The 26,705-nt window shown below is 53.8% G+C and overlaps 2 protein-coding genes and 1 long non-coding RNA gene across 5 annotated transcripts in view; 2 read left to right on the forward strand and 1 right to left on the reverse strand.

Moving 5' to 3' along the window:
- TESC (tescalcin) overlaps positions 1 to 6,896 on the forward strand; it is a 50,075-nt gene extending 43,179 nt beyond the window's left edge. For both annotated transcript variants that reach the window (XM_070399755.1, XM_070399756.1), the window contains exons 5-8: positions 688 to 749; positions 844 to 951; positions 4,222 to 4,269; positions 6,181 to 6,896. In XM_070399755.1, coding sequence (XP_070255856.1) covers positions 688 to 749; positions 844 to 951; positions 4,222 to 4,269; positions 6,181 to 6,258 — 296 coding nt within the window. In that variant the 3' untranslated portion in view covers positions 6,259 to 6,896. The remainder of the gene's footprint in view (positions 1 to 687; positions 750 to 843; positions 952 to 4,221; positions 4,270 to 6,180) is intronic.
- Positions 6,897 to 6,906: 10 nt separating this feature from the next.
- Positions 6,907 to 26,361, forward strand: LOC138997855 (uncharacterized). Of its 2 annotated transcripts, XR_011469029.1 has the most exons (8): positions 6,907 to 7,334; positions 7,775 to 7,881; positions 7,975 to 8,098; positions 10,337 to 10,776; positions 14,337 to 14,503; positions 14,950 to 15,011; positions 16,973 to 17,050; positions 17,896 to 26,361. It is a non-coding gene; the product is annotated as an uncharacterized lncRNA (long non-coding RNA). The 2 variants fall into 2 exon arrangements; XR_011469028.1 differs by having other exon boundaries at positions 6,907 to 7,881.
- Positions 11,450 to 26,705, reverse strand: part of FBXW8 (F-box and WD repeat domain containing 8) — a 111,580-nt gene continuing 96,324 nt past the window's right edge. The window contains exons 9-11 of the mRNA XM_070399754.1: positions 16,487 to 16,660; positions 14,361 to 14,471; positions 11,450 to 13,818 (exon numbers count right to left, since the gene is read on the reverse strand). Of these exons, the coding sequence (XP_070255855.1) occupies positions 13,674 to 13,818; positions 14,361 to 14,471; positions 16,487 to 16,660 (430 nt within the window). The 3' untranslated portion in view covers positions 11,450 to 13,673. The remainder of the gene's footprint in view (positions 13,819 to 14,360; positions 14,472 to 16,486; positions 16,661 to 26,705) is intronic.

The raw sequence follows: 26,705 nt of genomic DNA on the forward strand, positions 1-26,705 counted from the left end.
CTTCAACAGCCCATCTGAGCCTCGTGGGGAGCGTGAGGACTAGGGGAGAGGGTGTTTGACCGGGGCCCCTGGCCAGTGCTGGACAGATGCCAGCAAAGGACTCCTGAGCTTGGGGCTCCCTGGGGCCGAGCCCCAAGGGCAGGAAGTGCCTCTCTCAGCCGCTGCCTCTGTGGCTGTGGGCACCAGTGGTGGCAGCAAAGGAACGAGTGGATGTCACCAGGAGGAGGCGCTAACACCCCTCATGCCCACAGTGGGAAGCTCCCATCAGCCAGGGCCCCAGCCTGGGACCTGCCTGGGACAAAACCATGAACTAACACTGCTTTGTCTCCATGCCAACGATGCTGTCACATCATCCACACTCAGTGTGCCAGGCAGTCCTGGGCCCTAACCCGCCCGCTGTCGCTCATTGAGCCCTGGCAGCACCATGAGGGAGACATTTGCTATTCCCATGTCATAGATGGGGAAACTGAGGCTCAGAGAAGTTGGGTCACCTGCCCAAGATCACCCACTAGGAAGTGGCCAGTCTGCCCCCTGGCCTTTGCCCTTGACCCCTATGGCTTTGGCACTTAGGTTTCACTGTGGGGGTCTTTTGCTCAGTGTGAGGTAGGTTAGGAGCTGGGAAGATTAGGGGGCAGGGCCCCGGGCTCCCTCCGCCTCCCTGACCGAGCCTCCCCACTGCCGCCCCAGTTCTGTTCCACATGTATGACTCGGACAGCGACGGCCGCATCACCCTGGAGGAATATCGAAATGTAAAGTATGCTCCTCGCCCGCCCGGCCAGGGCTCCTGGCGCCTCCCGCCCAGCGGGGACGGAGGCCCTGGGTCACGTCTATGCCCGCCGGCAGGTGGTGGAGGAGCTGCTCTCGGGGAACCCGCACATCGAGAAGGACTCGGCCCGCTCCATCGCCGACGGGGCCATGATGGAGGCGGCCAGCGTCTGCATGGGGCAGATGGTGAGTGATCTGCCGGGGCTGCGGCTGTGGGGCCTGTAGACCAGCTGGTAGCCTCTGAAGTGACCGGCAGCACCTGGCACCGTGGCAGGGCCGGGCGGTGTGGAGCGTAGGCTCGCTTTACTGTGTCTGTCCTGCGTGGCTCAGAGGGGATTTGAGGCCCTGAGGCAGGGCTCACAGGGAGCTCTCTCTGGGAAGATTAGGGGGGCAGGGCCCCGGGCTCCCTCCGCCTCCCTCACAGGGAGCCCTGAGGAGCTGTGTGTGTGTGTGTGGGGGGGGGGGGGGTGCGGGGCAGTGGCAGGCCTCCACTGCTCAGGACAGGCGGGCAGAGCTGGGGTCGGGGAGGACCCACGGGCACGAGCACAGAGCAGGAGCCACCTGAGCTTGGCCGGGTCCCACTGGTGTAGCCAGGCCGGGCCACTTCTCAGGGCTGCAGGTCAGCCTGTGATGAGCTGGGCGGGTTGGAGCCGGCTCCCCCACCCCGCGTTTGACATGTAGCCCGGGCGGCAGTCTCCTGGGCCTCCACGCACCCGGGTGCCAGCCGCACCTTCCCAGTTATGACAACCAAAATGTCTCCAGACGTTGCCAAATGCCCCTGGGGAGAGGGATGGTGGGGAGAGGGGTGGTGGGGAGAGGGGAGGAATCGTCCCCAGCGAAGAGCCATTGGATCTGAGGGCCACAGGGATAAATGCTCAGTGATGCGGCCACTGCCCGCGTTCACGCTGCTCTCTGGGTGTGGAGGCCCCTCTCCGAGGGCGACCACAGCATGTGCGGCCACTGTGCGAGGCCCTTCACATACGCCGTCGTATTGATTCTTAGCCTCGTTTTTACTGGTGGGGACCGAGGCTCAGGGAAACGGAGCTCCCAGAATTTGGGGCCATGATCTTGGCTGTGCTTAGTAGGCTCACTTGGCGGGGGGGGTGGGGGGGGTGGGGGGGTGGGCGCGGTTGGGGCGGGACGCTGGGGCTGGTGGGCCAGCCTGACACTGCAGCTCGAGCCCCCGGGGACCTCGTGGCAGGCGCGGGGCCGTCTCCATGGACCGTTCCCCGGGTGTCGGGGTCCTGCTGGGCCGTCCCCGCCCTGCTCCTGTGTTTATGTCAGCTCCGCTGTGCACGCCTGTGGCTGAGGGTTCACAGCCTGCGTGTGTGTGTGTGTGGAGGGGGCGCTGTTTTCCTGTTGGATCTGCTATTTGTGCCCCAAGCCTGAGCCCAGGGGCCACAGCAGGCCAGGCCGGCCCCGGGGGTGCGGTGGGGGGGTTTATTGGCCTGTATTTTATCTGCCTGCTGCGTGGGCACAGGGCAGGCGCTGGCTTCCGAGAAACCACCCCACTCAGCAACTTAACTGCCACAGAGGCTGGTGACCTCAGCGGGGAGCGCAGGGATGCCCACCGGCTGTCGGGCCCAGTTCCCATGTGATGTCACCGCACGCGCCGCCTGTAAGCCGCTCCCGGCCCTCCCGCCCCAGCTGGCGAGCCTCCTCCACTTGCCGTAGTAAACGTGGCTCGCAGCTGCTGACGGGCACCAACCCTGCACAACCTCCGAAGCGGGCATGTCGAGCGCGGCTTCCCGGCCGTGTCCCCAGCGCCGTCTACGTAGGATCCTCCGCGTGCTCGTCACATTTTCGTGGCGGCGTGGGCCGGAGGAGCAGACGAGCTGCGTGCGTTTCAATGCCGCCGCCTCTGAGGACGCTGAGGGTGCCCATGCTGCCACCCCACACTGAGGATCCAGCACCCCTTCTATGGACGTCAAGGCCTGTCTCTGACGGCAACGGCTTCGCTCTGAGTGCTCTCTCTGGGAGGCTTCTTGTGGCTCCAGAGGGGCGCTGCTCGGCTGGGGGCTCGGCCTGGGGTGTTCCCCGATCCCCTCTCTCTCCTTCCTTCCAGGGGTGCCCTGCAGCCCCGGGCCCGGGCCAGGGGGGCCTTGTCTGTACTTGGCTCTCCTCGCTGCCCCGGGCACTGGGCTTGCCCGTAGGGACAGCACAGCCACTTGTCGCTGGGCCCATGACAGGCATCTGAGGACTGGTTGCATTTATAACATTTAAAAAAATGTATGCCAAGTACAATGAAGAAACCAGAGGGAGAGCCCTGTCCGCAGGACTAGCGGCCTGGCCCCTGCCCGGGGCCTTCCCTCTAAGTGGTGTGGGCAGGCCTGCCTCGGAGGCTGCTGCGAGGCTGCACAGTCAGTGTTAGTGGAACAGCCGTGGTGAGCGCTCAGGACAGTGCCTGGCACGTCGCAGACTTCCTTAAAGACACACGGGACAGCCTCCAGGGAGGTCCCGAGAGAAGCGTCTCTCCTTGGCCTTCTCCCTCCAACTCGTCCTGCTCCCTGAGGGAACAAGGCAGGTCCACGCCATGCCCCCTGCTGGCCGGCTTTCTGCGTCCCTCTGCGGAGTTAACTGCCTGGCTTCTCCTCTCTGTGCCGCCCCCGTGTGGCAGCAGGGGGGTCTGCTGAGCTGGGCAGAGGGTCCACAGACATCCTGCTGCTCCCGCTTGTGCTGGTTTGTTCCACTGTGTACGTGCCTTGACGGCGTTTCCCTATCGGCGGGTATAGCTCGCCCTTTTCTAATGGCCGCTCGGTGGTCAGTCCCATGGACAAGTGACGTTTATGTGGCTGGGCATCTGGGACGCTGGCCGGGCTGTCCTGTCACTAAGGGGCTGGGGAGGTGTCCGGGGGCCCTTGAGCCAGAGCTGAGAGCAGCAGCGGAAGGGACAGGAGCTCAGTTGCCATCCCATGAGGCCCCTGTGCCCCCAGCAGGGTCACAGCGGGAGGCCAGCACCGCCAGTGACGGGGCAGGTGAGGTCGCCGCCAGGCGCTATCATGGTGACTCACTGGGCACACAGGCCAGCCCTTCGCCCCCCTGCTCCTTTCCCCAGTGGCCTGAGCTCGGATCCGCCTAGAACTGGTTCTTATCGATGCTGGGCGCTGAGGCAGGACCAAGAAGTGTGTGTCATTGGTATCCCGCTGGGGCCTGGCAGAGGGGGCCGGTGGGGTAGGAGGGCCCGTGCCTCTGTGCCCACCCCGCCTCCTTCTCTACCCTCGTCCACAGGGTCCCCAACCGCCTGCCCTCCCGCCCTCCAGCTAGTGAAGGGGCCGTCGGATTCAGGGTGACTGGCCTTGAGCCGGAGACAAATAATGCAGAATGACCCTCTGTGACTTGACCTAAACAGGCCCCACCATGTGTGTGTGTGCATGTGCGTGTGCGTGCAGGGGAGAGGGGCAGAGCCTCCTGAGCCTCCGGTGGAAGCCACTCACCCTGCCTGTGCTCTGTCCCCAGGAGCCTGACCAGGTGTACGAGGGCATCACCTTCGACGACTTCCTGAAGGTGCGTGTCTGGGGGCGGAGGGAGGGGCGGTGTGTGAGGAGAGTCCTGGGTGTGGCCGAGGTGGGACTCGAGGGGGAGCCAGCTGGTGAGGAGACTAGCATCTCCGTGGAAAGGGTCGAGCCTGGGCGTGGCGTTAGAACAATTTAAACTGGTTTTACTTGCTTCCTATTGAAAGTCATATTCCCGTGTGGCCAGAACATTTGGAGGGTACAGAGGGTGCAGTGCCCCTCGCCCTTCTCAGAAGCAGTGCCAGCGCGCAGCGGGAAGCAGGGCTCCGGGTGTCTGTGCAGATGCGGACCGACCCTGCGTGGTCCTGCCCTGGCTTTCCCGCCTGCGCCTGCGGGCGGCTGCGCTCCTCCGGCCTCCCTGGCGGGCTCCCCGCTCCCCCTAGTGGACACTCAGGCCTTGCTCATCCTTCCTGCTACACAGGACTCCCAGTTGGGAGCTGGGACCCCTCGTGGCTCTGGCAGGAGATACCCCCGTTGCAGGGAGATGAGGCCCCCCGCCCTCTGACTGGCTCTTTGGCCCCGAGCACCCCAGCATCGGGGTTGCCAAGGCCTTTCTGGGCGTTGAGGAAGAGAAAAGTCGGGGGGACTGTGCATGGAGCGGGGCCAGCCCTGCTCCTGTCTGCAGCCCTGACCTGGCCTGTCACTAGCCCATGCCCGGCCCAAAGGCCGCGAGGAGGCCCGTGGTCTCCTTCGCCTTCCCAGGGCACCACCCGGGGCTGGGCAGGCGAAGGTGGGATGCCTTTCCTTTTTGCCGGAGAAGCCAGCTTCCTCCCCGAAGGCTGGCCACCGCCATGCCTCCAGCCTGGTGGGCCTTTCTTGCTCGGCTAGTGCCTCCCCACCCCGAGCTCCACAGCTTCCTTGGTGACCCCACTGCCACCTGCCTTTAGCAGGAACCGTCCTGGTGCCCAGGTAACTTTCCTGGGAACGTTTTGTTCACCCAGCGAGGGCCAGAGCCTCCCGTGGACCTGGTGTTTCCTCTGGTCCTCACCCCACACCCAGGCCAGCTGCAGGGCCGGGGAAGCGTATGGGCATCGTGCGTGTGACAGTGGCAAGAAACGCACCAAGGCCTCCCTGTGGCTTTGGCTTCCCCGTTTCCAGCCCCCGGCTGTCCCTGGAGACGCTGTGGTGACAGCTTGAGAGCTTGACGTTCTTACACAATCAGGGAGCCCGTGAGAAGTCACCGCCCACCACATCCCTCCGTGCTGTTAGCATCCCTCCCGCCCTCGCTCCGTTTGGGGCCCTCTTGGGGGAGTGGGGGGGGGGGGGGGGCGGGGACTGTGTGGCTGAGGAGCTGGCGAGCACCCAGCTGGTGTGGGACTCGGGGGGGGGGGGGGGGGGGGGGGGGGAGGGGGGGGAGGGTCTGGCAGAGCCCGGCCAGGCCTTACTGGGACTGCGTCTCCAGCACCAGGTATGTGGCCACGGCCCTGGTCTTTGGGTGGAAATGACGTTTCCTTTGAGCTTGTCTGTGTAGAACGTGCATGGTTATAAAGGCCAGACTGTTGTCACCTTTTAATGAATGATGAAGGCTTACTGAAACCTCACAACTGCAGAGCCCTAACGTTTATAAAACGCTTCTGATGACTCGACACCCCACACCCCAGTCTTCTGTGCTATGGGGGGACAGGGGGTGGTCTCGGCATTTTACTGGGGACTCGGAGCCTGAGGCGGTGGAGGATGGGAGTGTGGGTTCGGGACTCAGTCACCACCTGCGGTGACACCTCAGAGAACACGAATGCCAGAGGCAAGCTCCCCAGCACAGAGCGGCAGCTCCCTGTGGTGGCTCAGCTGGTTGTCCCGCGGGCACATCTCTGAGGCCAGCAGAGGGAGGTGGGGTGGGGGGATGGTTCAGGACTCACCTGGGTCGGTGTGAGGCCCTCACGCCGCTCCGCTCCGTGCATTTCAGATCTGGCAGGGGATCGACATCGAGACCAAGATGCACGTCCGCTTCCTTAACATGGAGACCATGGCCCTCTGCCACTGAGCGCTCCCCGCGGAGCCCGCACTTTGCACCGCGCAGCCCCCCCCCCCCCCCCCCCCCCCCCCCGAGGCCGAGCAGCCCCCTGAGGCCTGAGCAGCCGGGCCAGGGCCTGCGGCCGCAGGTCATCCCGCCCCCAGGACAGGGCATGGTGTGTGGGACTTTACTGTTTTTATCTCCAATAAAAAAGGAACAGGGTTTGTTAATGAACAAGGCTCCTGTCTGTCCCTTGCCCACACGAGTGGCCAGCCATTGGCTGGCACAGCGGAGACAGGAGCAAGCAGCTGAGTCGTGGTCGAAGGCTGGTTCAAGGGGACTTTTCTCCCTGTTGGGTTCATTTTGGTAACGTGTCTGCTGTTTTTCCCTGCAGAAGTGCTGGGAATTAAGTCAGGAGGCAGCTCCTTGCTCCCGGGACTGGGAACTTGGCTGTGGGCTTCCTCAGCGTCGTGGCCGCACATTTGGAGCCTGTGCGGCTGCAGGGGCCCGAGCTGGCCTCATGGTGCTGGGCACTGATGGCAGGGCTCAGGCTGGGGTGCTGTGGCCCCTCCTGGCAGGATGGGGCAGCAGCAGGGCCCAGCAGTTGGTCCCCAGCGTCCATGGCAGCGATGTAGACCTGGCACCGCGGGGGGAGGTGACCGCCCCAGGTAAGCACCTCCCAACACTCACCTGATCGGGATGGGCTGTGGGCGGGGTGAGGAAGCACCGGGAGTGCATCGCAGGTGGGGCTATGGCCTGTGAGTCAAACTTGGGGAGCCAAGATGCCCTGCGCCTCACTCAGCAGTACTGACGCCCTGGGCACAGCGCCGGGTGGTGGGAGCCATCGCTGTTTGCACTCCAGGAGTCCTCCCGGCATCACATTAAGGAGACGCTCGGCTCCTTTACTGACACTCACTGGGCGGCGCTGTTTCTACCTTAAAGTTCTCCTGCGAACTGGCAACAGCTGTTACTTGCCTTCTCTAATTTTTAAAAAATGTCTTTATTGATTTCAGAGAGGAAGGGAGGAGAGATAGAAACTTCAATGATGAGAGAGAACCATTGATGGGCTGCCTCCTGCATGATCGGGGATCAAGCCTGCAACCCGGGTATATGCCCTGATCTGGAATCAAACTGTGACCTCCTAGTTCAGTGATGGAGAACCTTTTGAGCTCGGCGTGTCAGCATTTTGAAAAACCCTAACTTAACTCTGGTGCTGTGTCACATATAGAAATTTTTTGATATTTGCAACCATAGTAAAACAAAGACTTAAAAATCAACCAAAAAAATGAGTTCACGTGTCACCTCTGACACACGTGTCATAGGTTCGCCATCACTGTCCTAGTTCATAGGTCGACGCTCAACCACTGAGCCACCACGGCTGGGCTGCGTTCTTGAATTTTCAATTCATAGTTTTGACATGGTTTGGACATAAGTGCGTTACAGGACTTCTGTCACCCACGCACTGGGGTTCGGACTGGGAAAGGGACAGCTGGGTGCACGTGGGTCTCTAACCTGTTCTTGTCTGGCCCCAACTTTCCCTTCCCAGGGCCTCACCTTAACCCCTATCTGCCTCCGGCACACAGAGGCAGATGTACTGTCTAGGATGAAGTTAATGTCGGCATTTAAATTTAAAAACCAGCACAGAGCAGCAAGGTGAGTTGGAGAGAAGCGGGGCAGTGTGGACGGCAGGAGTCCGAGGGTGGCAGACGCGGCTGACTGAGGCTCCTGCCTGCATCCTGTTGTCAGAAAGCACTTGGCAGGACGGGGCCAGGCCTCGGAGCCCAGCTGTGCCTGAGGACGCTGGACTGGGACCCGCGGCCCCGACACCCTGTGCTGCAGGTGGATGGTCAGGCTGCCGCCCAACCTCAGGGTAAGTGACGAGGACAGTCTGAAGTCCTGCCCAGAGCTCTGCATCCTAGACTAGCACGTAATTCAACAAACGTTTAGGCATCTAGAGCGGAAGGTCAGGGCGAAGGCTCTGCTTCCTGCCCTTCAGGGGCCACATCTGATGGGAAAGACCAACTAAGAACTAGGAAGACAGCCAGGCCGTTTCTCGGGGTGGGGCTGGGATGGGGCCTCCTCCTGCTTCCCTTGCTGCTGGGGGTATTTTGCTCACACCCTTGGGTTTTCTGGCCGACAGAAGGGTTCTGGGGTCACTGGACAGCCTGGTGTGGGGGATCTGGCCCAGGAAGTGCCTCCAGTGCACCCCGCAGCCGTGCGGAGGCGTGGTACCCTCCTCATGCCCAGTGAGAGGAACCCCAGGGTCAGAGCGGCAGGGCCCTGGCAGGGCTACAGCAGGCCTGGATCTGCTGGATGCTCCCAGTTTGCTTCCGTTTTGTTCTTCTCAACAAAGGCAGCTCATTAATGTAAAGTGTTTTTATAAATAATGCATCTTCCACCGGCCCCAAGTCCTGAGCTGGAGTTTGGGATGCAGGCAGGCATCAAACGCTTTCACTTGCAGAACACACAGGGACAGGCTTGATGTCTGAAGCTTCGGGCCACTGCTCACCTTAAACGGCTCATTAGAGTGAGACTTACTCACCAGGAGCCCAGGCCATGCTGCTCAGAAGGAAGCTGATGGGTGCTGTGAGCCTGTGCTGCCCAGCCCACCCGGCGCTCCCGCCTGGCCCCCGGGTGCTGTCTGTGAGCCTGGGCCTTTGCCCATTTGGTTGGTTGGGGGGGTGACCAAGGCTGACTTAGTTGGTACAAACCTCCCAAAAGGGTAGGCTACTTCTCCACCGTCTAGTGGGGCTGTTGGCCTTTGATGAATAAGGTGAGGGTTGCTGCTCTGGGCACAGTTTCGAGGTGCCACCTGGCAGTGTGGAGTGGGCAGGGGCCAGGCGCAGTGGCCTGGAAACGGCTCCTCTTACCTGCGGGACGAGCGGGTGTGCCCAGGAGGGGCCAGCTGGATGCACAGACCCAGAGTGAGTGCAGCAGCCCCCTGGCCGGGCCACCTCATCGAAGCAGGTGACGTTTGTTCTGAAACTGATTCTAACACAGGCAGGTGATAAGTCAAGTAAATGCATTGGTTAGCCCTCCTTCTATCAGGAACTGCAGTGACCAAGAGGAAGTAGGCAGAAATCAATGCAAAGCCAAATATTTGAAGGAAGCTGCTAAGTCGGGGCTTTGAGGGCCTCAGGTTACAGAGGGAGATGGGCAGGGCTGGTGCCCAGGTGGCGGGTGAGGCCACTTACCCAGGATTCCGGTGGAAAGTGGGATCTCATCCTACACTGCCACATCGCCAAGGGGAAAGAGTTACCAGAACTCGGCTTTTGGACGAATACGGCAATTTGACACAACGGCAATTTGGTAGGGTTACAAAAGGGCTGTGTAATGGAAATCTAATAGGAGAGGCCTGGGGGAGACATTTCGCAGCCACGTTAGACATGAATTATGGATAAGGAAACAGAGTAAGGTTACAGCAGCTTCCAAGTTTGGCCGAGCACCCTCTCGGGGAACGAGTTATTGCTGGACTTTAACAAAACAATTCCATTATCTTATGGTCCAAGGGACTGGAAAGTTCTCTCTGTGCTTCGCTAATGGGAGTCGGGTCCCGTATGGCCCGACCCTGTCACTGAGAGCTGAACCTGTCCCTCCTGGCTGCACAGCAAGGAGGCCGCGCTGTGCTGTGAGTGCACGGTGGTTTACAGGCTGCTGCAGAGTTAAAAATACAAGTCGAGTTGGCAGGGGTTCTGCAAACACCTGCTTTGCAAGCTGTCGTCCCACAGTGACCTTGGGGAGGCCTTGGGGAAAGGAGTGGGAGGGGCCAGAGTTTTAAGCACACTTCCCAGGGCATTAGGGTCGCCTTTGTCTCTAGGAATTGTGAGCACACCAGCAGGGGTCGGTGATGGGTGTGTGAGCTGGGCCCCAAGGGAAAAAATGATGGTGGCACCCATGGCTGCCGGGCCCTCTGACCCGCTGGTGACCTCGTGGGCACAGACTAGTAGTTCTAGGGCAGCAGTAAGGTCTTGGGATGTGCTGAGCAGCAGTGTACAGCCACCCCCACCTTAGAGCAGTGAAGGCAGCATCTGTCCCAGCAGTGGGAGGAAGAGGAGCTGCGGCAGGACAGCTCAGTTCTGGGTGGAGCACCGTTTCCCTCCCTCCCCAGGGAAAGAGAAGCCCCGGTGCGGGGCCATCGGAAGCCTGCTGCTGGAAGCCCCGGTGCCGGGCCATCGGAAGCCTGCTGCTGGAGGCCCCGGTGCGGGGCCATCGGAAGCCTGCTGCTGGAGGCCCCGGTGCGGGGCCATCGGAAGCCTGCTGCTGGAGGCCCCGGTGCGGGGCCATCGGAAGCCTGCTGCTGGAAGCCCCGGTGCCGGGCCATCGGAAGCCTGCTGCTGGAAGCCTCGGTGCCGGGCCATCGGAAGCCTGCTGCTGGAAGCCTCGGTGCCGGGCCATCGGAAGCCTGCTGCTGGAAGCCCTCGCTCGACACCGGAGGCTGAAAGCGAGCCGGCGCCACATGGCACCCGCGGCAGCCCGGCCAGAGGGAGTCTGCCACCGCACAGCAGAGGCGCCCGTCCAAGTCGCCGCAGGCCCCTGCACCGCCGCCAGGTGACCATCTGGCCTGGCTGAGGGGGTGAGGCGGGCAGGTCTGTGAGGCTCACAGCGCGGTGGCCAGGCAGCCAGCTCTGTAAGCTCAGGGCTGCCACAGCTGCTGCCCAAAGCAAAGGCCCCAAGTCAGGGAGAAGGAGGAGGAGGAGGCAGCTCCGGCCTGAGCCGCTGTCACGGCCCGGCTGCGCTGGCGGCCACCGGCTCTGGGGAAGCCGTTTCTCTGTAATGATGGACAGAGTTGCAGGGCCAGGGTCTGCCATTCAACTGCAGAGCAGGAAGCAGGAGCCTCAGGGTGGGGGTGGGGAGGAAGACTTCACCTTGGGGTTGTCGCTTTCCCTCTCAGAAAGGCCCCAACCCCCGCGTTGGGAGATGTTTCCTCCAAACAGCTGAGACCCAGTGAGCCAGGGGTCTTCCAACCACGAACTACTGTCCGGGCACCAGCAGCACCCTCTAGTGGCAGAGATGCGCCTGGTGCACAATTTCACTGGTAGTTTTGTGGGTTCCCTGGCACCTGGGCTCAGAACCCTGTAGTGGTGGTTCTGAGATAATGACTCGATCGTGGGCGGCAGAACCAGGCCCCCCAGCAAGGTGAGATGTTGGGCTGGGGGAGAGTGGTGGCCAGGGGACTGTCACTGCGCCATGCCAGGGGGTGGCAAATCAACTGAGCAATAAAAACATTTTAGAAATTTAATATTAGAACCAACACAAACATAGTAATGAAGTAGAAAGCAAAAGTCATACAACGTTCTGAGACAGGACACAAGAGCCTGGAGTCTGGCCCTTGGTCCCCGCAGCACATCCAAGTCCCTTCTGTCTGCAGGGGAGACACCGGGGAAGAGCTTGGGAAGCACAGGTTAGATCCGCAAACGGCTCAGAACGTGGGAGCAGCTCCCTGAAAGGAGCCCATGGGGACGAACAGCCCAAGGGGTGATCAGAGGGGTGGACATGGCCAAGCCTTTCTCTGCTGCTGGGCAAATGGTGGTTTATAAAGGGACTCTGACCCTTTCCCCACCTGGCCGCGTCTCCGGGATGTCAAGTTTACAGCGGAAAACACTGAGGTGGGTGTGCTTGGAGATGACGGTTTGGGTGACAGACTCTTCTTTCCAAAACCCAGACACTTTTCAGGAATGGGAGGTAAGTTAGATACGGGGTGGGGGGGGACCTGTGCTTGTAACATTTTACACTGGACCAGCTGTTGCAGTAGATAACAATAGTTTAAAACTATTTTTAATTTTGGTGTAATTGTCTGGGTCTGATTTCTTTAAACTGTTCAACTATGTAGAATTGCTGCAAAGCTAGGATGGAAGAATGAACTGGGAGATCAGACTGGGCAGAACTGTTTCTTCAAAGGAAAAATGTTACCCAGTGACATTAAGACTGAGAGGAACAGCTTCCAGAAACGGGGTCGGAACCCGAGTGACAGTGAGGAAACCCCTCCTTTACTGACTGCAGCCGCTTCACTCCTGACGTCGTGGGGCTGAAGGAGGCAGAGCCGTCCGACAGTGCGCCTCCAGGACGGCAGGCTGGGCGGAGAAGGGACAGCTCCCGGTCACGGCTCCCCTGGCCTCCTGCTGGACGTGGGTTTTTAATGACCATCTTAAGTAATCGGAACCTTCACGATCAAAGGTGCTGGGACTGAGTGACGGCCCGCAGGGCTGGGCCATTTGACACGCTGGTGTGTGAGCTCCACGGCCGTGGCCACCCCTGCTGGTCTGAGCGTGCGGGGGAGCCTCTCCTGGCTGGATACTGTGCTTTCCTGGTCGCTCAGGTCCACTCTGATTTCCTTTTTCAAAATCAAGTCAGAGTGTTTGGAATTTGCAGGTGTTTTTGTTATTTAGCTTTCTGTTGGTTTTCAGTGTTATGGCATTAGGATTCAGGGTCACTGAGGAAGGCCTGTCTGGTATCGATCTGTGCATGGTCTGTGGGTATTTGGAGAGGAACAAAATTCCTTATGTATCTATTGGGTCAATTTGTATATTAGACTAAGTACATCCTCGTGCTTCAGTGTTTTTGCTGCTGTGATCTGTTGCTAACTCACTGGAATATGGGTCTTGCTTCTCTTAGTTCTGTCCGTGTTACTGTGACATTTTGAAGGTCTAGCAGGTGGCTGCTGCCAACACTGTAAACCAAGGGTAAGGCAATGGTTTGCCACTTAATCCTTTGCAAGTGGAAGCTGTTTATCAAACGGAACAATTCTCTCGCCTTGGCTTTATCTCAGTGGTTTGACCTGACGGTTCCTCCCGTGTAGAATCACCGTCCATCCCACTTGGAGGATGGCTGTTTATTCAGTGATTATGTAGAAAATATCTGCTTTGTATCACATGTTGTAGACGCAATAATAAGCAAAATAGTCTTTAGTGGAATAATGGTATAAATATATAATTATAAAAGCTCTGTGGAAAAATACTGCTAACCCAGGTTTGCACTGGTGACATGGTGTCAGAGAAGCCCACATGCGTGAACACCGATCTCATCCAGGCACAGCCACAGGGGGCAGGGCTGGAGGCTGGGCAGGTGGGAGCAGGGCCCAGAAGAGCCTTGTTCACAGTGATAAGCCCGGGCCTTAGTGGAGCTGCAGCGTCCAGGAAAGACGGGAACCCGCTGGGGGTGTCCCCCCGAGGCGGGCGGGCTGGCTGGAGGAGGAGGAGGATGTGGGGAAGGTGGTATACATGTGAGTCATCAGTGTGTGGTTCTCAAAGCCAGGAGAGAGGGACCAGTGAGGGGGAAAAAGCCTGACAAGCCCCAGCTGTGCAGCTGCGGGAGGAAAACGGACAGAGGGGAAAGCGCAGGCAGTTCAGGAAGGTGCCTCACACAAGTACCCCGGGGTTGCTTTCTTCCCCCAAACCTTTGAAACCCGGAGCAGAGGTCCTGTCGTTCTTTCCATTTCTCACTGTCCCCTAAGTACTGTCGTAGGGGAAGGCGAGCGCGAGGTCATAGCTGTTACCCGCCGTGGTGTCGCAGGACGAGCGGCAGGCGGGAAGAGCACTCTGCAAGGCCAGCCTGTCCACAGCGAACTCGTAGGCGTGGACCAGCCCCCGGTGCCTAGAGGAGCACAGAGAGGGCCGTCCTACAGATCTGCCCTTGGGGCCCACAGTGAGCGGACGCTCAGGATCCCAGGACCAGAGGTGAATGGGTCAGTGCCACGAGGAGAGGCCCCCGGCCTCACAGGCTGCTCAGACCAGGCCAGTAAGAAGCACCCGAGCCTTGTGCCTCGTGCATGGAGTGAGGAGGGAGGGGTCTCCCTTGTGTGGCAGCTGAGTCACCCAGCAGACCCGCAGGGGGACTTAACTCAGAAGCCGTGACTAGGACTCTAACCACTGCAGGTCCCCAAGCCCTTTGTCTTGGCCTCTCTGTGTCCCCACCCATGCAGCCATCCTGCAGAAGCAGTGAGATATTGTGGGGAAAACACTTAACACGGCAGGTAGCACATTATTTGCTAATATCACTCACCCTATTGCATCTCTAGCTGCCTGTGCCTGAGGGTACATCCCGTAGGGAGTAGTGTGACATGGCGGGTCCTATTCTAAGATCAAACATAACTGTCTTTTCTGCACATCCAGACCACAGCAGCCGAGCCCACTGACCTCCTGTGCGTGGCGAAGTTGTCCAGGTCGGCACTGCGCACCACCCGGTCGTAGGGCACGTTGGCCGTGATGAGGCTGTGGCTGGTGAAAGCGAGGTGGCGGACGGGGTGCCTGGAACACAAGGGGAGAGCACTCTGCTGAAGGTAAGTTCGCTGCAAACTGAGCACGTCCTGCATGTGCTGCCAGTCTAGAAGCTGAGAACTACAGGGCCCTAGGACCCTCTAACAGGCGTTTGACGGAGGACACCCCCCCGGGCGATGTCTCGCCTTCGTTCCCACAGTTAGAGCCAGATCCACTCTGTAAACAAGTCTGAACGCCCCCAACAACGGGGCGTGTTTTGGGTGTAAAGGACAAACTCAGCAGCACGCGGGCGAGAACACCCAGGCTGGCTGGTGTGGGACAAGTCACTCCAGCTCCGAGCCAGGTCCAGAACCATAAAAGGCCCGTAGTCCTAGTCAGGGGGCTCCACGTGACACAGGTAGTCTGGGTTGTAAACGCACATTCAGGAAATCTTGGAATGAAATGGCTTGAAATCTATGTACAAAGTTTTGTTCATTCTAAAACCTTTTCATTGCTACTATGGTCACAGCACTGAGCCAGGACACCCAGTGCAAGCGGAGACCTGCCATCAGAGATGCCCGCCTGGTCAAGGTAAGACATACCGGGGGGGGGGGGGGGGGGGGGGGGGGGGGCAGAAGCAGGGTTACAGGCTCCTCGAGCAGGAAATGGTACAGGGCACACAGATGGGCCCAGGATCCAGCACTCAGGGGGAGAGATCACGGCTGACAGACCCGCTCAGAAGGCACAGGAGAGGGGGATTCTCTCGTGCATAAAGGGAGTCTGAGCCCAGGGAGGCAGGAGGAATGGAGAGAAAGGACAGGTGTGAGCAGGACTAAGGAGACAGGCAGCTGCCGGAGCACCAGCTGGACAGAGCTCAGAAGAGCATCATAGCAGCAGTGGCAGGGGATTGCAGTGAGGCGTCAGCTAACAGTGATCTGGTGAGGGACAAGCCACTAACTGGTGGTCGAACTGGATGTGCATTTACAGATGAGTCAGCACCACAGTGCTGGGAAGACCCGGCTTCACCAGCACGGCTCACCCGAGGGCATCAGCTTCTCGGAGAGAGACTGAGACCTGGAGTGCAGGCCTAGTGAGCTGCACGCAGGGGAGGCACCGCTGGAGCCGGGTGGAGTCAGTTCTAGACTCTTAAAAGGGATTCCAGTGGGTGGGAGTGTTAGTTGCCTTTTGGCACCACCTGGTGGCAATTCAGTGCATCAGCACAGAAGTCAGAAAAGGGCCTATGGGGGGGCTTGCCTGGTATGCTGCGGGCCCTGCACGTCACCCAGGGCTCTAGTCTGTAAAAGCTGCTGAGGCACTCGCTAGCACTGCCTTCCAAGGAAGAAACCACATTCTTCTTTTAACCTGGCCCTTCTTGTACTTAGAATGAAGACGGTGCTGCCTTCTCCTGGGCCTAGTTTATCATGATTTGCACTAGAGGAGGAACAAAGCTCAGCTCACAATTGCAGGCTGTGGCCTTTCCTCTCACCTCCCTCAGAAGCAGAGTGGATGGGGGTGAGCAAGCATGTCAAACTCAAAGGCTAACACAGGCCAAATAAACGAGGTATGCGGCCCACCGGCCATGAGTTTGACATGCTTGCTGTAAAGTGTTTAACCAGTTAGGCTCCACTCTACAAACATACGTACACCTGTGAAGCCTTCGGCCTGTGCCTATTTAACTTGAATATTCGAGTTAAAGGTTGAGACTGTACATTCCTCCTAGTTCAAGCCTGAATCCATCCAGTCCTAAGTGCCCTTCTACACCATGGAAGGAAGTCCAAGGAATGGGCAGGACATCACATCCTGCTGCTGAGACTGAGTGGAGGGAGATGGGAATGAATGAGGCAGTTTTCACAATGGGAGAGAGGAAATGCCTCTCTACTGACTGGGACCAGCTCCATTCCTCAGCCTGAGTTTCCTCATCTGAAAATGGAGATCACAGCAGCTGGCTCTCGGGGTTACGGTGAGGACTGTAAGCCCCAGATGGCACTGAGCACAACGCCTGGCTCAGAGGCTGAACTAGTGTCGTCATTACTGTTAGCACTAGAGGTGCCGAGAAGCAGCCTTACCTGGAATGCACCTCCCACAGCTTCTGGTTCATCCGATAGTCCCACACGGAGACCAGGCCCTCCTCGCCTCCACTGACAACTTTCCAGTCATCCATCTGCACGGCGGAGACGCCAAGCTGGTGTGCAGAGAGCGACAGGGCGATCTTGTTGGTGCGGAGGTCATGGATCCTCACCCTGGAAGGCCCAAGATGAGCAGAGGTTAGAGTGAAAGCCTGAAATGACAAACCCTCCTGGGTTGTGCTGGGGTCTAGGCACAACAGTCCTATGAAGACAGAGACCATAAAACCCCTGTGGTTGCAGAGATCTAAACATGCTAGAAAACGTTATCTCCTTGGTACACCGTCACACAGAGGAGGCCCAGATGCAAGGCATGAACGAGTGAAGAGCCTACAACTGCTTAGCTGGGAGGATTTAAGAGCACCCAGAACAAGAGAGACTCGGGACCCATCCAGTAGGTGCCTGTCACTCACTCTATCTGCTCAACAGGGAGACGCCTGCCCTGGGTGCCCGTCCACAGAGGAAGGTGAACTCCGCGCCTCCACATGGGCATCGGCTGCCCTCAGGGTAAGTTGAACTCTCAGCACGGAAACTCTGCTTGTGGTATAATATTCTGTTAAGGGCAAATCAGTCACGCTTGTCTGCCACCCAAACCCTTACCTGGTTGAGGAAAAATAACATTTTACTCAACTCTGTCCATCACCACCTTGCTGAAATGTGGGAAGGAAACACCTACAGTTGAGCAAGTGTAACAGAATTGTGAGAAGTGACTGCCCAGTGCCCACATACTCTTACCTAAAGTCTCGGAAGAATCACTTGCCTTGTCATCATCTGCATTTCTCCCTGCTCCTCACCTGAGGATATGCTTTTTATTGATTTTAGAGAGAGAGAGAGAGAAACATGGATCAGTTGCCTCCCGTACTCGCTTCAACCAGGAATTGAACCCACCACACCTTTCAGTGTACAGGACAACGCTCAGCCAACTGAGCCACACCGGCCAATCATCTGAATTCTTAAACTACTTTTTATACAAGTATGTGACCTTCCACATCAGGATAAATTATATAGAGACAGAAATCTCTTATCCACTAGAAACCCCAACATACTTAGCTTCTGAAATCAGCCACAAGAGCTACCACTGAATGAGACAAAATGTGTGTACAAGAGACCCCATGCTGTAACTCACCTAGTGGGGGCGCTGGGCAAACAGAATGCTTGTATGGCCAATGTGACCAAAGCATGTGTTTGACACCAAAACTGTGATGAGAAGGGGATGACCTGAGACATGTCCTACACTTTCGGTTACGAGAATGCACACACAAATCTATTATTTTGAACCGAAAATTCTATACCTAGCTTACCTACCAAATTTGAAGGCAAAATTAAAAGGCTGTTGTTTTTTCTTTTAACAGAAAATGACTCAGAGTGAGCAACCTGTAGCTATTCTGAAAGAAAGTGCTGCAGCAAAATCCCGGAGGACTGTGAGGAGCCAACACACAGACCACGCAGTGACGCACAGAACAAACACTGAGCGTAGCATAAGAGGACAGCCGGCTTAAGACCGAACATGTCTGCCAGTCAGTAAATACCCCCAGAGCAAACCCACCTAGAAGAGTTCAAATGGGTCACAAAGCAAAATTCAATATATGCTACACACCCATGCCATGTTTGCAGGTGCAAGGAAGAGGGAGCAATTTTAACACCAGAAAAGAGATTTAAGAGCACAAAGATGAGATGAGAGTACTTTAGAATGATGAAGGGTACAATTCACTAAATGTTCAGTAAAACCTGCCTGGAAAAAAACCCAGAAAACCTACATGGACCTAATTTTTTAATTTGGTTTCTTTGGTCATTATAATCTGTTCAGGTTTTCTATTTAATTGTTTATATCTCCAAATTTGAAGATACAGATGAATACATGACTTTCCAAGAAAGATCCCTGGGGGCAGACAATCCCAGCAGAAGTAACAAAGAGTACACTGGGGCAGCTGTCCCCGCACAAAGAACCAGAGCACCTGGCCTGCCTGGGAGGAGCCCCCTGGGCTGCGGCACTGCCCGCAGGAGCAGAGGAAGCTTCCAAACCTCCATAGAGCCAGCACGCTCTTCCAAGAAACCGACGAGGAGAGCACGTGGGAAGGCAGCAATCGATCGGCACCAAGGCTAAGATCTGAATGAAATATTAACTAACAGGATCCACAGCAATACACTGCCAACAAGCGGAATCCACCCAGCTCCTGTGAGCACAATTCACCTACTATTGTAACAAACAAGAAAAAACACATGGTCAGTCCCATGGATGCTGAAACGAAATCTCATGAAATATAATATTTATTCCTAATAAAAAGTCTTTAAAAAATAGTGACCTATACTTTTACCACTGATATGTCACATTGTTTTTAAAAAATGGATATGATTAAATAAAAGAAAATAAGGTGAGAATAAAATGCAAATTAATGTCAAAATCAACAGCTGTATCTTATATACCAACAACCACTAGCTTTAAAAATGTAAGACCCCACTTATAATAGCAATTAAGGGCAAAATACCCTATAACTTTATTTTAGAGTTCTACCATATACATTATACCGAAATAAATTATAGAAGGCTCAAGAGTCAACATAATTAAACTCTAAATAGTCAGAATAGGAAAGGCCTTTCTAAATATAAAAAACCTGGAAGTCAAAAAGAAAAATATTGATAACTGTATATAAAGTATTTAAGTTTTTCTCACATGGGGGAAAAATCATAAGGCAAAATGATCAAGTGGGGAAACGGTTGGTAACAGAGAGGGCTGGCAAATGCCTTCAAATTGATAAAGATTGACAACCCAAAAGTAACAGGAGAGAAAAGAAAACCATTCACAGAAAAGGAAATACTAATGGTTTTTAAACATGTGTGACATGTTCTAGTTCACTGGTGATGAGAGAAATTAGGAAGTAAAACTAATGCAATACACCACTTGTCCCCTATCACCCAGCAAAGATAAAGTTTGGCAGAACGCTCTGAGCCCCTCTGTGCTGTGAGACCTGGAGGCAGGTACTTAGGTGTGGCTGATGTGAGAGCATAAATCCCTCTTTGGGGAGTGACTTGGTAATATCCAACAAAATAAAAAATACACTACTGACCTAGCAGTTCTGCTTCTAAGAATTCAGGATATATCATCGCATGTGTACAAATGCACACACATACAGGCATACAAGGCCACTGGCCACAGCACTCTTTTTAGTAGCAAAAGATGGGGCTTCTGTTTCAGGCAACTTGTTGACCCACTCACTGAAAATCCCTTAATGCTGCTGGATATCCTTTTAAATGCTCTACTGAGCTCACAAAACCGGCGACTTCCCCAGGGCTCGAGCTGAGAACCAGCCTGGAGAGCTGGAGCTGCAGTGCCAGGCTCCTGTGAGCATGTGTGGTGGGTGAGGCTGCTGGCAGGTGCCAATCTCAGGAGCCAATGGGTCTGGATCTTACCTGGACACAGGCCCACCCAGAGGGGGAGGGGGTGGGAGTATTGAGATTCCTGCTTTATAAAAATGCCAAAGTAACCTTCTACAAATGAAAATATAGTCCCTGGAATTAACGGGCTGGAAGAGTTTATGAATTAGAGGATACATCTGAAAAATTACCTAGAATGCAGAACAGAAATTAAACAGGTGAACAATGTGAATGAGGGGTTAAGAGACAGGAAGAATAGAAGGAACGGTTCAGCATGTGTTGGAAAGAAGTTCCAGAAGGAAAAAATAGAGTGTGTGTGTGGCAAAGAAGCAATATTCAAGTAGTTAATGGCCAATATGTTTCCCGAATCAATGACAGTGATGCATACTCATACTTCATGAGCCGTAATCAAAATAAACAGAAATACCACCTAAGAGTATCATATCATAAAGTGGGAATATGCAAAAGTCTAAAAGAGGTCTTAAAAGCAACCTAAGGAAAAAAGGCATTCCCTACTAAGGAATGACATTAGAGCGACGGGAAAAACTAGAAACAACATTTAAGTCCTCATGCATTTGGATGGCACAACTCGCTCCCTCGATGGAGTGTGAGCTAAAGCAATCATGGTGCATCTGGACAGTGGAGCCTGTGCAGCCACTGGAGAGTGAGACAGACCTAGGAACACTGACAGGCAGCTGTCACCAAAACACGGCTCTACGTCCAACCACGGCCTGCGTGTGACAGGTGGAGGGTGTATGCTGTGCACGTGCAGTCGCTCCTTAGAAAAGGCTCACTGTTCCCAGACCAAATGCTTCCTATTAATGCCTCTGTGCTTTTAAAAAAATGTATATTTCTATTAATTTCAGAGAGTAAGGGAGAGGGAGAGATAGAAACACCAATGACGAGAGAAAATCACTGATCAGCTGCCTCCTGCACACCCCACACTGGGGATCGAGCCCACAACCTGGGCATGTGCCCTGACCAGGAATCAAAACGTGACCTCCTGGTTCATAGGCTGACGCTCAACCACTGAGCCATGCTGGCCAGGTGCTCTGTGCTCTTTAATCAAGTATGAATATACAGGATACCTGTTTAAGTAAAATTGAAAAAATTTAAAGAAAATCCTGGAAGGACATATTCAAATTGGTAGCAGTTACCTGGGGGAAGAGTGGCAACTAAGAATAAGGGGGGAAAGGCGGCTTTTACTTTTTTCTTCTAGACACTGCCATGTTGTTTTAAGAAACAAGAACTCATTTGTGACTGGAACGGGCACCGTGAGGTACAGCCACGCTGTTTAAGCTGGGTGGGGCGTGCATAGGCATTCGTTACTCTAAACTGTACACATTCCTCACCCTCCCATGTGCATACCTACTCTGCTTCAAATATAGATGTCGCCTCAGAGCACAGAGGAGATGCATGAATTCTTCCTGGGTAGGACATGCAACTAAGTAGGTGACACATATTATGGTGACCCCTGTTACTCCAGCAGCCATTCAATCCCCCACTTCCTAGTAGGGAGCTGGGCCTGCAGGGATGCAGGAGAATGTGCAATGTGCTGGAAAACGAAGGTCTCCCCTCCAGCCCTTAGAGGCGCCATCAAGGCCCTGGTGGTGAGAAAGGGCAGGAAGGTGTCAGCACCCTAGGAGCTTTGCCTGTAGCAGCCACAGCCAAACGGCTTGCTAATGGGGACCTGAAAGGGACGGGAAAGCAAACATTTAGCCCAAACACTTTTCAGCACATATCTGGTTAATAAGGGCCTACTTTGCCGTGGTGATTTTCATAAAGAGCCCCTCTGTTGAATATTTATGCTCTGTAATTTACAGTTTGGCTGTTAAGGAGACAAAGGCAAACACGAATTTGGTCCAGAAGTTCAAAGTTTGCCATCTGTTTTCCTATTGTATTTAGATACCAGCATGGATGGCTCCAAACAAAACAAACAAATATACCAAAAGATACAGCACTTGCGTATTTTGTATCACCAAGGAGACAAAAGCGGGCCAAAACAGACTTCACTTCTCCCCACAGGGAAAAGGAAAAGCATTTACATGACATCTCCTTGGAGAGCATCACTCTGGCCTCTTGTCGCCAGATAGAAACAGCACGCACCGCAGCGTGCGAGGTCCACACAAGCCGCTCAGATTCACATGCAGGCCCGGTGTCTGCCTCGAACAGCTGACGGTGCGCGGCACCAACCCGAACACAGCGCACCTTGGCAAAGCCCGTGTCCTCAGCACTTAAATCAAATACTCGGCGCTGGAAACAGGTAGCACAGCAAACGGGCACAAGTATATGCCAAGACGGCCGATTCCAGGGACAAAAAGAAGCCAATGGTAGGTACTGAGTCCCTATCTAGCACGTATTTCATCAACTTTGCCTGCTGAAAAGAAAAATAATTGGTCCAAAAGCTGTAATTGTATTATGTTTAATATTCATGGTTGGATTTGGAGGGCTGTTCCAGCACTCCCTCTCTCCAGTCCCTCTCTAATGAAAATCGCACCATAGGAGTCGGCTCTAGCCCGCCAATTAAAACAAAAGACACCAGAACCTTCCAAAGCCTCCAACAGAGGAGCATCCATCTGATGGGCAGGAAAACGTGCTGGAACGGAGAGGGAGGCACGCTCTGGTTGGTCCTGTGCTAAGAGCTTTGAATAACTTATTACAACACTTGCAGATGGAGCAGATACAACATGCACGCCCCACTCTCGCTCTCTCTAACAGCAGGCAGCAGGGCCAGAGCACACCGCAACTTTGTATTTGTCAGGGCAAGCAGTGAGCGCTGAGACTCTTTAATTGGGGGTCACAACTCAGGGCTCGCTTCCCATGGCTTTGGATTAAATAATCCCATGTAATAATAAAGCAAGATGCACTAGATGGCAAAGGTGAAGCCTATTCCGGCTCAGCTCGGCAGTTTCATTAAGAAGGACCTGCCCTTCAGCTATATTTCTATCCAGAAAATAAAGGGAACAAGCAAGAGGCATTAAAATATAGGCTTGAAAAAAAATGATCAAATTAATAAAGAAAACTAGTATTTTAAAAAAATCAATACATGATTCTGTTTTGTTTCATTTAACCTGGGCTATTAAAGAGGATTTTAAATATAACCTTTATATGCCAAAATCAATAGCTTTATCTAGATAATACTGGTGATGGCCTTTAGTAAATGATTCACTTGAAACAGCAACTAGAAAAACGGCCCAGTTTGATCCAACGAGGCTATGCTGAGAGCTCTCTACTTTAAAGCTGCGTCTCTGAAGTCTCCAGTTCTCCGTATCTTGCCCACAAAGAGCAATAGGCCCCTTGGACTAATCACTCCACCTTCCTGGGCCTGTTTCCTCAGCCAGGTCCACAGGAGAGAGCTCTGCGTGGCCGTACATTCTGCGGCCCCTAACAAGCCAGCCCACGGTTTTACCTCTAGACACAATGATGTAGGAAACACCAACATAATAGGGCACATGACCCCAAATTGGAAACGTGGAAACATTCCATTTACTTTAATTTCTTTTTAAATTTTAATCAGATGAGTACACCTCGAATAACCCCTCTATTTTATGGTCAATTGATTTTCAACAATGGTGCCAAGTCAATTCAATGGGGAAGGAATAGTCCTCTCAACACATGACGCTGGACAATTAGTTATCCACATGCAGAAGAATGAGGCTGGACTCCCACCTCACACCATATACAAAAATTAACTCCAAATGCATTGTGACCTCACTCTAAGAGCCAAAAGTACAAACATTCTTTGAAGAAAAAAACAGGAGTAAATCTTTGTGACTCTGGGCTAGTAAATGACTTCTTCAATATAATACCAACAGCACAAGTAACAACGAAAAAAGAGATGACCTGAACTTCATCAAAATGAAAACCTGTGGCCGAAACCGGTTTGGCTCAGTGGATAGAGCGTTGGCCTGTGGACTGAAAGGTCCCAGGTTCGATTCCGGTCAAGGGCATGTACCTTGGTTTCGGGCACATCCCCAGTAGGAGATGTGCAGGAGGCGGCTGATCGATGTTTCTCTCTCATCGATGTTTCTAACTCTCTATCTCTCTCCCTTCCTCTCTGTAAAAAAATCAATAAAATATATTTTAAAAAAAATGAAAACCTGTGTGCTTCGAAGGACAACATCAAGGGAATAAAAAGACAACCCACAGGATGGGAGGACATATTTACAAATTCTATCTGAGAAGGGACGGGTATCTGGAATACATGAAGGGCTCTTACAACTCAGTAAGTAAAAAGAGAACCCAATCTAAAAAATGGGCCAACGATCTGAGTACACATTTATCCAGAGAGGCCAAAAGCCCATCAAAGGGTGCTCAACGTCATTAGCAACCAGGAGGATGAAAACTAAAACCAATGGTTCTTGACTTTCTCCGTTTGACTTATTTCGCTTTTTATGACTGAGAGACTTGACTTTGGGTGGTGAATGCATAATGCAATATACAGATGATGTATTATAGAACTGTACACTTGAAACTTATATAATCTTATTAACCAAGGTCACCCCAATAAATTTAATAAAAAATTTTAAAAACCACAATGAGATACCACTTCACCCATTAAAACAGCTGCCATCAGAGACAATGGCACATATTGCTGAGGAGGTGGGGAAATTTGAACGGCCACTCAGAAAGACAGTCTGGCAATTCCTCAAGTTGTTAAACACAGAGTTACCAAATAAGCCAGCAATTCTGTTCATAAGTATATATCCAAGAGATCAGAAAACATGTATCTACACAAAATTTGTACTTGAATGGTAACCGCAGTATACATAATAGTAAAAAAACAAACAAAACACAAATGCCCATTAACTGACAAACGAATAAATGTGGTATATTCATACAATGGAATAGTATTTGGCTGTAAAAAGGAAGGGGGTAGTGACTCATGCTGCAAGTTTATCTTATAAACATGCCAAGTGGAAGAAGACAGTCACAAAAGGTCACATGTTATATGATTCCATTTATGTTATACGTGAGTTGTTCAAAACAGATCCACAGAGACAGAAAGTAGATAGTGGCTGCCTAGAGCTGGAGGGATAGGGTGGAAATGAAGAGTGACTACTAATGGGTACGAGGTTTATGTGAAGTGATGAAAATGTTCTAGAATTAACTTGGTGATGGTTGCACAACCTTGTGAACTTTACACTGAATTGCACAATTTAAAATGATGAATTGTAGGTATGAAATTTTCTCTCAATAAAGCTGCTAAAAATAATCTTGAGATGCCCCAGCTGGCTTGGCTCAGTGGATAGAGCATCAGCCTGCGGACTGAAGGGTCCCAGGTTCGATTCCGGTCAAGGGCACATGCCTAGGTTGCGGGCTCAATCCCCAGTGAAGAGTGTGCAGGAGGCAACTGATCGATGTTTCTCATCATTGATGCTTCTCTCTCTCTCTCTCCCCCTCTCCCCTCCCCTCTGAAATCAATAAAAATGTGTTTTAAAAAATAATCTTAAGATTATGGAGAAAAAGCAGTGGGATTTGTTGGTTCAGCGAATGCTGCCTTGGCAACCCACTAACAACCTAACATATGCCCTTACCCCCAACTCTTATCTGATTCTTCCCGGCAGAGCACTGATAAGCTTCTCCATTCTAGGCCCAGAGTTGACTGGGAAAGGAGGAGCAGATCACAGAGGAGAAGACTGAGGGCCACAGGATAGGAAGGGGCCTCCTTTACCAAAGCCTCTACTGTTGAACACAGCATTTAATTAAATCGTTTAAGAGAGAGAGTTCTGATGCTGGCCAAGATGCAGTGAGCCCAACATGGCTCTGACCTCTGCTGACTGCAACCACAACCCCTGCACAAAACACAAAAAGCAAGTTCCCGAGGACTCTGGGGAGTTAAGGAGAGACGGTGGGGAAAAGGTTTCCCATTTTCCCTTTTCTCTCACAGCCTCGCGCTGGGGATGAGCGCCAGTGCAGAGCCGTGTGGTGCTGCAGGAGCTAAAAGGCTAAAAGAAACTTCACTCTGAAGAACCAAGAAAGGGGGCCCCTGCGGCCCAAATAATGTCATAGAACTGCACGGTGGCAGCAGTGAAGGCAGGTAAAACTGAGAAACCCAACTACTGATCATAGGCCCAGAGAAAGGAGCCCTGGAGGCTGGGAAGTACAGGGATGAAGCGGGGACCTGGAGAAGGGAGCCCATCTCTGAATGACCCCCAGCAACCCTAGGCTCCTCTCTGAGCTGTGCAGGACAGCCCCAAAGCAGCACAGCAGAGGCCCTGAGGACTCCACTATTCTGCCCTGCTGCCATCTCAGACTATCCCACATGGCATGTGGGCCCACAGCTAGAGGGGCACGGCAAAGGCTTTGGAAATTGAACAGACACTGGAATCACCACCCACCGAAGGCAAGACAGCACCTGCAGTCTGCACCTAACCAGGGTGACGGCCTGCCTTTAAATCAGTAAAAAATCTCAACAGTCGCCAGAGGATTATATAACAGGATCCAAAGTGGGCAGGACCTAACATTCAAAATGTCCAGGATGCAACCCAAAATTACTTGACATACCCACCCCCCCCCAAAAAAACCCAGAAAAATGTGACCCATTCTCAAAGGGAAAAACAACTAACAGATGTCAACCCTAAAACAACCCAGATTTGTCTTTCGCCAAAAGTGCCGGGAGCGCTATCGCGCTCCTCCTGCAGTGTCACTATTAGATGCTAGTAGTTCACTCTTTATTGACAGATGGCACCTAAGTGCAGATTACTTATGATGCCGAATGTTTGTAGTTCTAAAATTGACCACTGGCATTTATCTGCCTAATTTTTTACAGGTACTACGATTTTGTGAA

This window comes from Myotis yumanensis, unplaced genomic scaffold (genome assembly GCF_028538775.1).
Source record: "Myotis yumanensis isolate MYYU_CA2020_CCGP unplaced genomic scaffold, mMyoYum1.0.hap1 SCAF_19, whole genome shotgun sequence".
Classification (NCBI taxonomy): Eukaryota; Metazoa; Chordata; class Mammalia; order Chiroptera; family Vespertilionidae; genus Myotis; species Myotis yumanensis.